Source organism: Anguilla rostrata, chromosome 14, assembly GCF_018555375.3.
Source record: "Anguilla rostrata isolate EN2019 chromosome 14, ASM1855537v3, whole genome shotgun sequence".
NCBI lineage: Eukaryota > Metazoa > Chordata > Actinopteri > Anguilliformes > Anguillidae > Anguilla > Anguilla rostrata.
In genome coordinates, this window is record NC_057946.1 from 20,009,442 (window position 1) to 20,025,620 (window position 16,179).

At 42.1% G+C, this 16,179-nt stretch overlaps 1 protein-coding gene across 11 annotated transcripts in view; it reads left to right on the forward strand.

The window, feature by feature from the left end:
• Nucleotides 1-13,135, forward strand: part of nedd4l (NEDD4 like E3 ubiquitin protein ligase) — a 64,425-nt gene extending 51,290 nt beyond the window's left edge. For 6 of the 11 annotated variants that reach the window (XM_064309063.1, XM_064309064.1, XM_064309056.1 and 3 more), the window contains 15 exons: nucleotides 811-825; nucleotides 1,397-1,451; nucleotides 1,746-1,804; nucleotides 1,908-1,973; nucleotides 2,375-2,604; nucleotides 5,442-5,563; nucleotides 5,909-5,979; nucleotides 6,157-6,252; nucleotides 6,545-6,618; nucleotides 6,903-6,963; nucleotides 7,320-7,379; nucleotides 8,133-8,240; nucleotides 10,321-10,417; nucleotides 10,804-10,876; nucleotides 11,291-13,135. In XM_064309063.1, coding sequence (XP_064165133.1) covers nucleotides 811-825; nucleotides 1,397-1,451; nucleotides 1,746-1,804; nucleotides 1,908-1,973; nucleotides 2,375-2,604; nucleotides 5,442-5,563; nucleotides 5,909-5,979; nucleotides 6,157-6,252; nucleotides 6,545-6,618; nucleotides 6,903-6,963; nucleotides 7,320-7,379; nucleotides 8,133-8,240; nucleotides 10,321-10,417; nucleotides 10,804-10,876; nucleotides 11,291-11,393 — 1,290 coding nt within the window. In that variant the 3' untranslated portion in view covers nucleotides 11,394-13,135. The remainder of the gene's footprint in view (nucleotides 1-810; nucleotides 826-1,396; nucleotides 1,452-1,745; nucleotides 1,805-1,907; nucleotides 1,974-2,374; nucleotides 2,605-5,441; nucleotides 5,564-5,908; nucleotides 5,980-6,156; nucleotides 6,253-6,544; nucleotides 6,619-6,902; nucleotides 6,964-7,319; nucleotides 7,380-8,132; nucleotides 8,241-10,320; nucleotides 10,418-10,803; nucleotides 10,877-11,290) is intronic. The other 5 variants (XM_064309065.1, XM_064309066.1, XM_064309067.1 and 2 more) reach the window with 1 other exon arrangement.
• Nucleotides 13,136-16,179: the final 3,044 nt, after the last annotated feature.

Sequence of the window (16,179 nt, forward strand, 5' to 3'; positions counted from 1 at the left end):
TGTATGGCTTTAATGAAATCTGAGCTCAGTTACTTTCCCTGTTAGTACTGTGATAAATTCAGATTAGTGTGATTTGATTAGAATCCTCAGTGTATCTCTTATCGGCTTGGAGCCCAGGCCTTCCTGCACAGTCATTTAGAGGCCACTGAAAGACCACTGCCGTGCGTCTGTAACCTGTATGTGGAACACCATTCTGACTAAAATGTCCGGATACCAGCATCACCAGCGGGAAGCCAATGCCATACAGTTATGAGAGTAGCTAACTGCTGTACATCCCTGTTAATACCAGTGAGAGCTGGACAAAAGTTATATAATACCTTTAACTTTTCATCTTGTTTGTATTTATAATGTGTATTACTAGATTGCTTTACCAAAGGTATTACTTTTTTTAACCTGTGTCATGTTCTCATGTAATTGGCAAAAAATACATTTTACTGCAATAACTTGCATCAGCATTTTCATAGGTAAAAACATTTCAATGGATTGAAAAACCCTTTTAAAAGTAATATAACTTTGCTGAAATTTGCAAAAAAACTGTCAACTTTAAGTCAAATTTAAGTAAACTGCCTAATATAGAGACAGATGCACAACGTGCAGGTATATTTATAGAATTTCATCAATATTTCTTTCAATGCACAACACATATTTATGACTTTGTTAATGTTTTTTTCAATGCACAGCACAGATGTGTAGAACTTTATGAGTCTTTTTTTCTGAGGCATAGAGGAGTCTCATGGGCCAGTGGTGTTTTAGTCTTTTTTTTTTTGTTTCTCCTTGTTCTCTCCATGGCTCTGGGATGTCTTTTGGCAGAACCTGCTAGAGGAGGTTGGTGCCCAATGCAAGCGCAGCCTCCCTCTCCCCCTGTGCCTGTCCCACTGTCTGCAGACTGCACTCTCATAACTGGCATGGATTTTGTCCCATCGCTCTCCCCGCCCACCCGCCTTCCCCGTCCCCACCCGCTCGGCCCCCTCACCACACACTGTCCTGTGGCCCTTGGGTTTTTTTTTTGTTAATGAGACCCCTGTGATGAAAAGCGGTCAGCCTGCGGGCCCTGCGTTGGCCCTGCCCAGGGGTGTGGCCTACCGTGTCAGAGTGTACGCGGCTTGCTGTGTGCTGCATGCGAGTGGAACCCCTCCCCCGAAACCCCCGGCCCCTCCCCCTTTAGGAGCGGTGCCTCTCGCTGAGAGCTTTGCCGTCGGCTGGGACCGTTCCATCTGTCCCGGTGTGACGGGGGTGGGGGGGCGGGGGCAGGGGACTCACTGTGGCCTGGACTAACCTGTGGGTTGTGCGGTGGTGAACGTGTCCATGGCTCCCGTGGCTGCTGTGGCTGTGTCCTTGTATCGCCTCTGGGCCGCAGTCACAGAACTCGTTTTCTTCCCCTCTCTGTGACCTGCAGCCTGGCTGGGAGGAGCGCGTGCATGCGGACGGGCGGACATTTTACATCGACCACAGTAAGAGCTCGCTGCCTACCCAGCACACCCCCCTGATTCAGTGCAGCATGGTCCTCTCCACCTCTGCTACTTTATACGCCGACTCATTCCAACCATATATACCTTTGGAAAGGGTTTGTTAAAGACTTTTAAGAGATTAAAAATTCAGGCTAGGATTCTGTGGAAGCAGAATCGATCAAATGCAGCTTTTCTCTTTGAATGACTGTATTCCCCTGAAGCAGCAGTGGGAATGGATGGGTCTGAAGGTGCCCCAGTATGAAGTGCTGCGCACATTTGCTTTATTTCTCATTCCAGACACTAAAAACACGCAGTGGGAGGACCCTCGTCTCCAGAGCCCAGCCATCACCGGGCCTGTAAGTGCTTTCCCAGCCTGCACTGCTTCCTCAAAGCACCCAGAAGACCAGACACTGACCCTCTGCCACCTCTGCTCCAATTATTTCATTTTTCTGTTTGTAGGCTGTGCCATATTCCAGAGAATTCAAGCAGAAATACGACTACTTCAGGAAAAAATTGAAGAAACCGGTAAGAATTTATGCCATGGGTTTTCGGTCACCGGTTAAAAGTGTGTGTGTGTGTGTGTGTGTGTGTGTGTGTGTGTGTGTGTGTTTGTGCACGTGCGCATGCCTGAGTGCCTACAGTACGTGCGTGCGTGCGTGCATGGATTTATTGTGAGATGTTACAATATCAGGATGTTCCTTTTCAGTTTATTTTCAGTATGTGCTATTTCTGTAAGATTTATCACATTTGGGATTATTCATAGGAGCGGCCATTTTTTTCTATGGTGGCTTTCAGCAGAATGCACCTCCTCCTCAGTGATGATAGTTGATATTGCCACACCCATGTTGAGAGCGCGTTCTATTGACCGGTCAGCCTGCGCCTGTGGTGCTGGTGACTCTGACGCGACCCGTCCCTCTGCGGTCCAGGCGGACATCCCCAACAGGTTCGAGATGAAGCTGCACAGGAACAACATCTTCGAGGAGTCGTATCGACGCATCATGTCACTCAAGAGGCCCGACATCCTGAAGGCCCGCCTCTGGATAGAGTTTGAGTCCGAAAAGGGGCTGGACTATGGGGGCGTGGCCCGCGAGTGGTTCTTCTTGCTGTCTAAGGAGATGTTCAACCCTTATTACGGCCTCTTCGAGTACTCAGCCACGTGAGTGGGGGTGGGGGGGTGGGGGGGCACTATTGTTTTCTCTCCTATAATATCTGTAATGCGTCTGCCTTATTCCATATAAGGTTGCCACTGCTATTTAAGTCATTTTTAGGCAACAAAAAAAGGCAGATTATTTCATGAATATTTGGTGTTCTGTGACCTCACTGAGTTTCTCCTTCTTTGACTTTGTTTCTCGTGAGTGACTGAGCTCATGCACTCTGTGTGTGGGTCCTCCTCCCACACCGACAGCCTACGCACTCCTGAGCCAATTTTAGATCATCTGCGTTGGGTGCGTCCTTCGCGTGCTTCATTCAGATGACGCTTTTGCTCAGAATTGCCCATAATGATGGACTGATGGTCCATCTGTGGCAGGATTACTGGCCCAGTCATTGTGCAAAGCGAGAGGGAGGATGAGTGGAAACACAAAGAAATGACAGGGGCTGATCACGTGTGCTGATGCTGATGTGGGAAGCCGGACATTGGTTTTCTCAAAAGTAAACGCAGGGTGGCACTAATGGACTTCCAGTGGAATGATTGCTTATGACTCACCCATAAAGTCTTTCTGCATCTTAACCCCTTCGCGCAGATGCCAAATCTGGCCAATCCTCACCCGTTTAGGGGGTGTTCTATTTAAGGCTTTATAACTCCAGATGTATGCATCACAGAGACTTGGAAATTGACCTAAATGATGCAAGACACTTACTATACTAGATTATACCGGTAGAAATAAAGTGCCACAAATGCAGTTATTTTGGCAAAAATGCCAACATACAACCAAACATACCTAAATATGTAATCATTCTCTCCGATCCTGCTGATGAGCAGTAATATTAAGAGGAGAAAACCAGTAAGATCAGAGGCAGTAGACAAATATCTTTTGGTATCTAGCGAAATAGACCATTGTAAAATTGCATCACAACTACAGGTAAAGCTAGAGAGAAACCAGTTCTCCTGGCTACTGGGAAACAGCAGCTGTGATCTGCTGGTCTAAAAGGATGTGCATCTGCCTCCACAGTCTTTCTGGTGCAGTGCTGAAGGTGCTTGGCCCACTGGAGCCTTTTCCTCTTGTTCACAGCACATAGCAAGGGCTTTTTCACAGATACACAGTTGTTCTCAAGCTCGTATGTGCCCTTTAAAGGCTTCTTCATTCTTCACACCTGTGGGTAGTTGCGAGGATCCGTGCTGATCATGTGACACAGGTGTGCGCAAATGTGGCTGTCTGAGCCTTTGTACGCTTCCCTGAATAAGCCTGCCCATATCGCAGCCTGTGGTTCATCACCAACATGGAAGATTTTAAGAGGCTGATGAATGAGCTGATGAAGAACAGACACACAGGGGGGTGATCCTTTTTTAACTGGATGTGGAACATGGCACAGACCTGTCGTTAGGCCTTGTTGTTGTAGAGGCATGTCTCTCGTTGTAGCTACGGGTCGATGTCCGAGCGGTCGAGCTGTACGAAAGCTAACGGTACCTTAGCGGACCTTGCGTCCTCATCCATTAGCTAGCAGCACCCTGGCTATTCTTGAGAAAATGAGTTGGATTTAAGCTGGCGTTTGAGCCGTTACATTTCAGATACGCTTAGCTAGGAGAAAAACTGTGTGCACACAGCGGTCACTTTGGATCTGACTGGGTAACACCAAGCTAGCGGTTTACATTAAACAGTTTTGTCAGAAGCAGTGCTAACATGTTCTCTCATTGCACACTGGTCCCTGTGAGTTTGGTGCGGGCCTTGTTAGACATTCCTGTATATTAGCCTTTCCTGCTAGTCCTGAAGGCATTAGGTCTCATGTTAAAGCAAGCGCGTTGCCTCCTGTTACATTTGGCAGTGCCAGGCCAGCAGGTCTCATTGTTCAGGTCTCAGTGCCAGTGTCCAGTACCCACGCTCATTAACTTTTCATTTGCATTCTTCCTCCGTCATGGGAGATTGTGTTGCGAGACTCAGGTTACCGCTGTGCCAGTATTGAAAATAAATACTAATCTGCTTTCACACTAATGCGGTCACAAGCTCTTCCTCCCATTCAGACCTGCTTCCTGGGTAGTAATGATTTAGAGGGGTGTAAGGCCGTGTTACAGGGTTCATGTAAGGGAAATGCTGACCCTTAGTGGCAATGCTTTTTTTATTTTAGGGTGGGACCATGAGAAATAAAAACAACAAAATAATATAAAGTGTGACATTTATGTGTCATTGCATTAGTGCAGTTGTTGTTAAAGTCCAGCCTGTTCTGATTAGTGTCATTTTTCTGATTATAGTGCTTTTACTGTTGGCTTGTTTAGCTTTCCCCATTAACGTTTCCTTAGTGTCTTGTTTAAATATTGTGTATGTTTAAATTGTGTTTCTTGCTGTAGCTGTGCTCATTTAGCCATATTAATGCTCTAGTCTAAGAGCATGCACTAATAAAGAGGTCTGCTTAATAAATATATGTGATGTCATGAGATAATACACTGTCATCATGTTGGCCGTGCATGCGTTTGTGTTTATACTTCGCAGAGTTGATTCAGTGCTCTGTGCTTAAGGGTACAAATGTACCGTTAACATTTAATGAGGTCACAAGCTCAGGGCCCCAATCAAACCCAGATTACTCATAATTGAATAGACTGGGATCCTTCCCAACAGACATGCTGTCGGCGGGAAAGCTGGGTAGGTGACAGGAGGCAAAATGCCATTTGGGGGAAAATGTATAAAAAAAAACAGAAATGTGTAAATAAAAAATAATTTAAAAAAGAGAAAATAAGGTCTTCACCAGCATTGTGCATAAGAGACCTGAACTGCACAGCTACTGGAAGTGACCTCATGAAAGACCTCTCTATTCATGCTGTCTTTTTATTTCCCCCTGTAGAGACAATTACACCTTACAGATCAACCCCAACTCTGGGCTCTGTAATGAAGACCACCTGTCCTACTTCAAGTTTATTGGACGCGTGGCTGGGATGGCCGTGTTTCATGGGAAGCTGTTGGACGGTAGGCTACTGAACTCAACTGCTGAACCGCCCACTTGTTCTCTTATGTGGTTCTCACCCTGTGAATGCGCGTAAGTGGATGGTCTGATTCTCTACATAACAAAGAGGCTTTATTAACCTGCTCCAGTTCGTCTCATTCAGTTACTCACGGAGTGCCACAGGTGTGGGTCCTCTCCATCCCTTAGCTCATAAAGAAGTGTCACATCCCTCGACATCCATTAACTGTAATTACACCTGCAGGAGAAACGTGAAATTGAACATGAAATGGTTGTCTTGTTTGGGTGCGTGTTTGATGTGTTCGGTCTCCTGACTCTGACTCACTCTGAATGCCGTTGTTTCACTGCAGGCTTCTTCATCAGACCCTTCTACAAGATGATGCTGGGTAAACAGATCACACTGATGGACATGGAGTCTGTGGTGAGTGACTGCGCAGGTCATGTTATGTAGAGAATTCATTAACGGAGTAGCCATTACGAAGCTTTGGAATCAGTGTTTCATCCTGCAGTAAGATGCAAGGAGTTATGGGAGTGCTTTAGGATTCATATGCTTGATCTGTTGAGTCTGATTGTGCTGTGTTTCTCTTCTGTTGCTCAGGACAGTGAGTACTACAACTCCCTGAAGTGGATCCTGGAGAACGACCCCACGGAACTGGACCTGCGCTTCTGCATCGACGAGGACAACTTCGGCCAGGTGCGGAGACACCCTACCCCCTCCCCCCTCGCCCCCCCCCACACCCCCCCTCCCCCTTCACCCCCCCACCCCCCCTGCAGCAAGCTTGCTCATCCCCCCGCAGTCTGACACACAATGAGGCCAATGGCTCTTACAGACGAGTAGAGATTCTATACGTAATGGTAAAATATAGACTTACTAGTGCACATCCCATCCCTTTGATCACTGCTGTAGATTTTCATTTTAAGTGTGTTTGTGTGTGCCAGTATTTGCCTCACAGGACTGATGCTGTACTTCCATTTATTTCCTTCAGACATATCAGGTGGATCTGAAACCCAGTGGCTCGGACATGGTCGTCACAAACGACAACAAAAAGGAATATATAGAGTAAGTAAGGGGTTAATACATTTAAATGAAAATTCCTAGGTCACTTTCAGGGCTGAACCTGTAATATCAAAAAACCCAGGAAGTGAACTGTCCCTTTTTGTCATTTTTAGAAAATTCAAATTCCAATGAGAAGGCACTAGTGTCTAACGTTATTTATGTGCAAAATATGATGTATATATAACTCAAAATATTGAGTTAATGGGCATTTATGAGAAAGTTTGCTCAGGATATGTTTCATATAAATACACACTGATTCCCTATTGTCTTTTTGTACCTTTCTACAGCCTCGTTATTCAGTGGAGGTTTGTTAACAGGGTCCAGAAGCAAATGAATGCCTTTTTGGAAGTAAGTGAAACATTGCAGTGATGGTTTTTTAAAAAAGAAGCAGTTATAATTGTGGCCACTAGGTGGCAGACGGGCATTAGACTTTTGGTGGTGTTTCGCTCCATCTGTTAGTATTGTACGTCAGTATCACCAACCAACACCCATGAATATAGGATCATTTGCGACATAATTTTTTTTCTTTTTGTTCTGCCGTTAGGGAATACAACAGAGAATTTTGTTTATTCCGGTTTCTTAGTATAGTAAATATTCTGTTTTTCAGTATGTCTGGGGCACTTTGCTATCTGCTTAACAACAGAAATCAGGTTTCAAATGATAATGTATAATCTAATCATCTAATTTTTTCTTTGTGTTTGCAGGGATTCACTGAACTCATTCTCATCGACCTGATAAAGATATTTGATGAAAATGAGCTAGAGGTATTGTTCACTTATCCGGCAGTTTTTGCTTTTCAGCATATGGTATTGTGAATCACATGAATTTTGAGATTGAATTTAGCTGCAAGGGTTTCCAATTTGTATTTTCATAATAGTTTGTCCATAAGAGAGTCCGCCTTTATCTTTCTCTTATTATTTGTGCTATTATTCCAGTCATTTTTGATGACTCAGCTTTGAACATTACTCCAATTATGAAGCAAAGCGTGTTTATGATTTGTATTAGTGTGCCCGGGTCAGGAGCTGTTCAGTTTCTGTTTAAACAGGAACACAGTCACAGAACAATCACTTAATTAATGGCCAGGGTTAGTTTAACCTTCGCATTCCTGGTGTAATCTCAAGCTGAGGCAGATAAAACACACCTCTCACAAGTTCTGTGATGGCAGAGGAAGGCATTACTCATGCAGTCCAGGCCAGACTCTGGAGCAGTCAGTCTCTGGGGTCTGAATGCAAACAACTCTAGTTTTCCCCTGTTCGTCAACATTTATTTAGGTCATTTGACAATTGGTGAGGTCAGAACGGCCACCTCATCAATAGATAATGAGTCCATAGATTTTTTGATGTTCATGTGAATGTCTGTGGGTGCACTGCCGTTTCATGAAACATTGGAGTGGCCTTTCACTGAGGGGGAAAGAAAAGCCTGAGATAGGGAATGTGTGGAGGTGCGATTCACATGAAAAGGTAGCGGCTTTAGATCTGGCTCACGGTGAGGTGAGTCATGTTTCGTGCAATCCTCAGCTGCTGATGTGTGGTCTGGGTGACGTGGACGTGAACGACTGGAGACAGCACACCGTCTACAAGAACGGCTACTGCCCCAATCACCCAGTCATCCAGTGGTTCTGGAAGGTAAGCCTGTTCAGCTGCTGTCCCAGACCTAACCCCTGTGCTTGGCACAGCATCACATGTTAAGGTCACCATTAACGTTTTCCAAGAAGCGTTCCTGTTGCATTACTGGTTTAATGTTGAGTCTGTGAGGACTTATTTGCTTTATGAGTGTGTTTGAGTGCCTCTCTGATCTCTGAGGAGAGATTACAGAGAATACAAAGACTTAAAGGGCACCGAGGGTGGCTCTGTGAAAATATTTATTTCAGCGTGTACTCAACTGTTTCGCTCAATTGTCTTGAATTTAATTGGATCGGGTTTACACCTGGGTAACTTCGCTGTGGCCATCAATTTTCAGCACATCACACGTACCGCAATGAATTTCTGCACATCACATGTACCACAATGAATTGTATAAAAAATAAATTAGCAAGTGAAACTGGGGTAAAGCTATTTGTTGCATTTTCTTGGCTTCAAATAGTTACAGTTTCATGAATCATAACATCAAATTTGAATTCCTGTTAAGCCCCATTTCATAAAGAGATCCACCCAAATAATAATGACATAGTCATCTTGAGTACCTAAGGTTTGCTTAGAGCCTGTAGTCAAGTATGGTTGCCTGCTTAATGTAGGGTATGACCAAATTCTGTTTGGTTGTTTCCTCTACCCTGGTTTAGTCAGCTGCTGCAACCATTTTGTTATCAAATATGGAGTCTACAATTCCATCAATTCATTGTTTTTTTCTGTTAGCTTACATGAATTATCAAATTTAACAAACACCTTTATCTAGCTAGCTAGAGGAATGATTTATTGAATGACCGCAGTATAAATTCACAACTTTCTCTAGGTACAAACAATAAGTGCAGTAGTACTCTAAATGCATAGGTTTTTGAGCCAGTCCAGATTTTACTTGAAGCTAGGAAGTGGGTGCCACCTGTTGGCAGCTTCCCGTCACTACAAGAATGGCTCAAACTGTTACCTGCTATCGTAAAATGAACAACCCCCTAAAAAAGGAAGCTGTCATCACAAATGCTATTTCTATCTCTGAAGTCACTTTCTAGCCATGAGGTAACACTGATCTTTCTTGAAAGAAGTACCCTTAGACTCTGTATTCAATTTGTCTCAGAAAACCTTTAAGCTGAAGAATGAGAAGGATTTACATTACTTGTTCTTTTGATTTTGTGCTATGGTAATTGTGGCTGTCTTTTTTGTATTTCAAACTTTGTACACAATTGACAACAAAAAAGGAGTTCTTGTTTTATTTGATCTGACACTGACATTTGTTTAATTGTAATGCATTTGAAGCTATTTCCTTGCTATATTTACTGAAGACATGCTTCTGAAATTGTATTTTCTTTGTATAAATGCATGAACTTTCCTTAATGTGCTCTCCTATGAAATCGGTTTTTGCTTTAACAAACAAAATACCACTTTGGCTTATAATCATCCTTTTTTGGGCCACTGTAGAATAGATGGTTGGAGATCAAAGTCTGTTTGATGTAACACGCATGTTTACTCTGATGAAAGAGTTGTAGAGGTAGCAGTGGCCCTGGTTATCAGCTGTCTGGAGCCAGGCTAACTTTCATCACTCAGGGTCAGATTTGCTGATACATGGAGCTGGCTCAAACAAGCTCATCCATCCACAGAACCACTGTTATATATATATAATAGTATTTCATAAAAATGTATTCATCTGCTGGAGATAATTTTATTGCTAGGAAACAATCTTGTCTGCAATTTTGTAGTATCCATTTAGTTGGCTGTATGTTTGCCAATAACCGCTGAGCTCCTAGTATGACCTTGAGATAGAGGTCCTGCATTCACCATTTTTTTAATGCACATTGGTGCGGACATCCATTCTGCAATCCTAACACCCTGTAGAAAACTTGCCTGTCTGCTCAACAGTATGGATGTCACTAGAACACTGTTCTAGGAGCTGTAAAATATGCAGTGATGAAAAGAAACTGCATCCGCTCTATTGAACAAAAATTGAATATATAACAGATGTTGCCGGAACTGAAGCCGTTTAAGAGTAATTCTGAAGTGTACTCAGTATTTCTCAGTTTGGTCTCCTCAGAGGCTCGTTTGCTTCTTGTCCCGGCAGGCGGTCCTCCTGATGGATGCGGAGAAGCGAATCCGGCTCCTCCAGTTTGTCACCGGGACGTCGCGCGTGCCCATGAACGGCTTTGCGGAGCTGTACGGTGAGGAAGCAGCCCTCTGTGAGCTTATTTCCGCACGTACTCAACACTGACATTACCGAGTCAGACCTGGAAGTACCAAGCAGCTGCATCCAGCCTGTGCACAACTCTGCTGTTCTTTTGTGCAGCGTAATACCAGGCTTCATTCAATATGTGAGTTAATTGAATTTCTGTGTGCCAGCCGGAGCAGACCTTCAGCGGTCGTACAGAACGGGAACTTTTTTTCCCAGCAGTTAAATGTCTTGCGGTGACTGAGTTTTCTCTTTAGGATCTGTGTTTACCATGTCCCTGTGTGTATGGGATGTGAAGCAGTGCGCATGAAGTTGCATAACAGTAGAGACGATGTTTTTAAGTTGGGTGATCAGCGTTTCTGTGTGTTCAATTCCCAGGATCCAATGGGCCGCAGTTGTTTACCATTGAACAGTGGGGGACGCCTGACAAACTCCCTCGAGCTCACACTTGGTACGTAGGTGACCTGCAGGTCCAGCAGGGTATAGCATTTTGATGTCACTGCGGTTTAGATATTGCTAGTTATTTAGCCGAAGAGCTGGTCACTTACATTTGTAATTGTTTTCTTCTCTTTAAATTTTCTAGGTGAATCGCAGAATTTGCTAAAATAACCAATGAACTGTTGTTGCTTTTGATTGGCTAGTGAGCAGAACGATTCACACATTCATTACTCTGTGAAATTACATGGAAATTTGCCCTAAAGCAGAGGCAATTGCAGAATGAATTGCCTTATACTCAGTTAACATTTTTAATAGATATGCTCCCACAACCCTCTTTTTCTGTAGTACTCCATTTGTTAAAATGGGTTTACCCCCAGAGAGGTACACTTTAACTTTACATGGTCTGTTGACGTTTTTTTACCCTCAGCTTCAATCGACTGGACCTCCCCACCTACGACTCGTTTGACGATCTGCGCGAGAAGCTGCTGATGGCCGTGGAGAACGCACAAGGCTTTGAGGGCGTAGACTAAGGCCCGCCCATGGACACACGGTTACCACATGCTGCCATTTTCTTCCTTCGAGCCACTGCAACCACAGATATGTTTATATATGCACGTATATGTACACATATATGTTGCCGTGGACTTTAGGACGACCGTGTAGGGACTTAAATCAGTGAGCAGTGTCTTCTATGTCCGTTTCACTCTGCGTGGGAAACAGAAGGAAGAGAGAGAATTCCCTGTTTTTATCAGTGATGCCACGACTTACGAGGAACCCCTGAAACATTTCAGTAACTCCTTTATTTATACTGTGCTGTTTAAGGCATGGCCTTGAAACTGTTTTGCATTCTTTATTATCTGCGATAAAAGGGATTATAATCACTTTTACAAATATTGTATTACACCACCCGATTACCTTAGGAAGGATAGCCGATCACTGATGATATAACGGAGTTCGTCCTCATGATGCAAAATTCCTATCAAAAAGGCATCTACACTGGTGTAGTTTTTCCACAGTGTTTTTTTAAATCTTCTTTTGCAAGTCAAGAAGGAACAGGATGTTCGTAATCATTTCTAGGTATTTTTTTTGTTATGTTACGCTGCGCAAATTGCATTTGTACCAGTTAACATGTTGTCCTGTGTTTCAAAAAAATTATTTTGTGTATCTAAAGACATAACTCCATCAACAGAAAATGAAAAATCCATATCTTCATTTTTCAATTGAGTAGCATGGTTATTGAAGTGCTAATGACAACAGCATGAACACAGCTGCAGTGAATACACAATTAAACGTGTATTCTCCTTTAAAAAAAAAAATCCTCAGAGGAGAAAATGGAAAGTGGTATATGGAAGGGTATATGACATTTCTTTTATAAATATTATGCTTCTCTCAGTTTGTAATACTGTAAATTAATTTCTTAAAGCATTTTGAATTTATTTCATTTTACATGTACTGCATCTAACAGAAGTATTAATGAGTGAAACATGAAAAAAGAAGTCGTGTAAGAAAGCAGTGAGTGTCATTATTTTAGCAGTGTTAGGAGCAGGTTCTTATAAACTGAGTTGTTTTTCTTTTTTTTTTTCCTCCCCACTAATCCCCAAGGGCACTTTATGAATCACAAGTTCATGTCGACTGTCTTTTGTCTCCATTATTAACTTGAATGTGATTTTTTTTTCTTCTCGAGAGCGCTCGTTTGCCTAGTGCAATATCTGTGGTCTGTAAATCTGGCTGCTGCTAATGTATAAATTCACAGTTGTGGAGCCGAGACTTCCTGCTGCCATTCCTCACTTCCCTCACACTCGTTTCTTTGTCCAGCTTTCCTCACACCCGTGGCCATCTTGGCTCAAGAAAAAATTTGAGATTCTTTATTTCTTTTTTAAGGGGGTGTTCTTTTTTATTAACAGGTTTGTTTAATTCCACAGCTCCACCAGACCTTGCAATTTAATATAACTTGGGTCAGATTAAACTCAAATGTTGAACTCCATTCGCCTGATGGTTTTATCATTGTGCCAAATGGATGTTGATCCTTGTTCAGACATTGTGTATTGCATTGTGATTAATATCCCAAGCTCTGGCTATTCTTCCTGCTCTGGGAATGGGATAGCACGTAACAATACAGATGTGTTGAAGGTTTTTAGTTTGTCTTTTCTTCATGTATAGAAAGGTACAGTAGATGCCTTCAGATCCTACTGGTTCTTCCCAGTAACAGTCGTAAAACATTAACGATCAAGAGCGCATGGTGTAAAATAAAGAGATGGTCAAAAACAAATGAGTTGATGGTGAAATGGCTTTTATGTTCCTCACTGTTCTTAGTGTCTCCATCTGTAGTATGGATCAGTTTCAGGAGTTGGTGATACAGTCATGCTAAAAAGAAGAAAGATAATTTACCCTTCTTTGAACTCTTCAGAAAGACTTCCAGAGAAATTCCTCATAATGAAGTACTGAAACTGTGGTTTGCTAATTCTCCCCTAGTTGCACAGCTCCTGACTGTAGAATGAAATAAGATTTTGAATTAATGGATATGATGGACATTGGGGAAATCAGAAATAAATGGAAGACAACTTTTAATTGAAAAGTTGATTTTACTTGTGACTGTAATCAAGTACAGTATATATCTTCTGAAGTGTAAGTTGCTTTTCTTGTGTGTGTGAGCAATGTGTGAGACTGATTTGTAATTCAGAATTAATCATGCTTGGTACCAGTATATACTATGGACCTGTGGACCAAATTACAAGATGGCTCTATTGGCAGGCAGTGGACAACTGGTTTGTATATGCTAATATGATATTACATGTAGATATACAGCAGAGGTGAGTTGGGGCGTTCATTATCCTACTTTGCTAAATTGGAGGTAGTGTAAATACTATGGTCATATAAAAGTCATGTTCAGCCTGCTCATGTTTCCAAATGCTCATGTGTTCTTGCATTTTGCTTGTCTTTTCTCCCTTCATTGTGTAAATTTAAATTTCATTTTCCCTGCAGTCCTCCAGGTAATTCTGCTTTGTAATCATAGATGTGTATATACAGTGCCCTCCATAATGTGTGGATGAAGTCATATTTTTTTTCTTGATTTGGCTATGAACGACCCCCCCATGAGTATTTGCTAAGAAGTACCTTAAAGAGCCTGCAGAGTTCTGGAAAAAGGTTTTTTAGATGAATGAGACCAAGATTCACTTGTATCAACAGTAATGGCAGGAGGAAATTGTGGAGGCCAAAAGGAACTGCCTAAGTTCCAAAACATTCTGCGTCACATGTGAAAAGTGGTGGGGTGTTATGGTTTGGGCACGTATTTGCTGCCACTTGATGATGTAATTGCTGATAGCAGCAGGATGAATTCTGAAGTGTACAGAAACATCTGCTGAAGTTCAAGCAAACACCAGTGACCCCAAACATGCTAAAGCAACAAAGGATTTTTTCAAAGCCAAAAATTTGAAAACTCTTGACTGGCCAAGTCAGTCATGCGATCTGAATCCAATTGAACTTGTGGTTTATATGCTGATGAGAAAACTTAAGGCAGCTAAACTAGCAGGAGCTGAAGATGGCTGCAGTACAGGCCTGACAGAGCAGCACCGAGAAGATACTCAGTAACTGGTGATGTCTATGGGTCACAGATTTCAAGCAGTTATTGCATGCAAAAGATATGCAACAAAAATACTAAACACGACTATTTTCATTTTCAAAACATTGATATGTACCAAACATTATAGGGGCCTGAAATTCACTTTAGGCATGTGATAATTGTTTGATTACAAATATAAAATTGAGGAGTACAGAACCAAATCTTTTTCTCAGACATTACGAAAGGCACTGTAGGAACATCATAGAGGCAAAAAATGTCTATACGTACAGTGATAGTGATCATTATCACCATTCTGTTACATAGTGATCAGCTTGGACCAACCTGAGGAACTGCATCTGAAGAATCATTGCAAAACAACAGCTAGTAGCTAAAAAGAAAATGGGTAACTGAAGATGAGAATCAGCCTCAGACGGTTTCATTTCTGTTTTATTGTCAATTGCGTATTCATCACAGGTATAAATGTAAACCTTTGGTTTAAGTTGGAGTGCAGTGAAGAGAGTTGTCAATCAGCCTGAACTAAATTTTAAAAGATGAGTCCACCTGACTTGATTGAATTTGCTACTCTGGTGTTTTGATGTATTGTAGATGGTGTGCCTGATGACATTCAAGCCCAGTGAAATGTCTTGCATACATTATAAAAACAAGTTTTTTTTATTTTAGTTTTTAGGCTATTTTAGCTGTATTTTCAGAAAAAACTAGTGAAATTTAATGATTTGATATCGATCCATATTGGCTACAGCATACTCTGTGCAGGTAAGATATTTGCCATATACAGTAGATTCTGAATCAGTAAATACAAATTCACTCCAAGAACTGCTTCTGGCAAACTGCTTCTGGCAGAATAATTCTGTATTATAAAACAATGTATTTTTTGTCCATTATGATCTGAAATAATTAAATGCACAATTCCAATAGACTCAAAAGCTATCCAAAAGCTGTGGTCTGTCTTCAGCATTGAGGACGCAGCACACGGCCCTGCAGTGATTAAATGGCATTCAATGTTTCTGAAAGCTGTTGCCACGGTCACCGAAGCAGTATGTCAGCAGGGAACGCAGTGGTGGTGGCCTGGTATTGCATGGCCAGAGTGTAAGGGCAAGGTGAAGGTTGTTGCTGTAATCAAACTGTGTGTTTTGCCTGAGGGAGGGGGAAATGGGGCCACAAGGAGCTTCCATTTTGGATCTATTATAATAGATCATTTATCTTTCCTTTGGGATGTGGGCTGTGAGTGTGCAAGGCTTGACTCTCAGAGGAGAGCTCGATGGGCATTTCAATCAGGTGAATCGCACGTGGGTCTTGGTGCATAACAGCACACTAATTAAAGTTATATGTTTATCCTTAAACAAGTTCCCTGAAATGTTTAGGCTTCTACAGAAGGATCCATACCCACAGCTACATTTTTCTTATTCCTGGGCACATTCAGATGGTTCCCTTTAATATGTATATTTAATATGTATATGTAATTTATATATATATATAATTGTCTCGTTAAACTTAATTAGCCTTCCTGTTAGAGTTTATGTAGATTTAATATGAATGTTATCCAGCATGCTCTCTTAAGGGTGAGATTTGGAATTTGCATTTCTCTTCAGTCAGCTATATTAGTGCAAGAAATAACAGCTACAGCACACATATTTCATTTTCATATTCTCACATATTTACGTATCTATGTTCGGGCGCACCCTCGTCACTCAAGCAACCCATTCTAAATGTGTCCTACATCTCATCATTAAATCAAC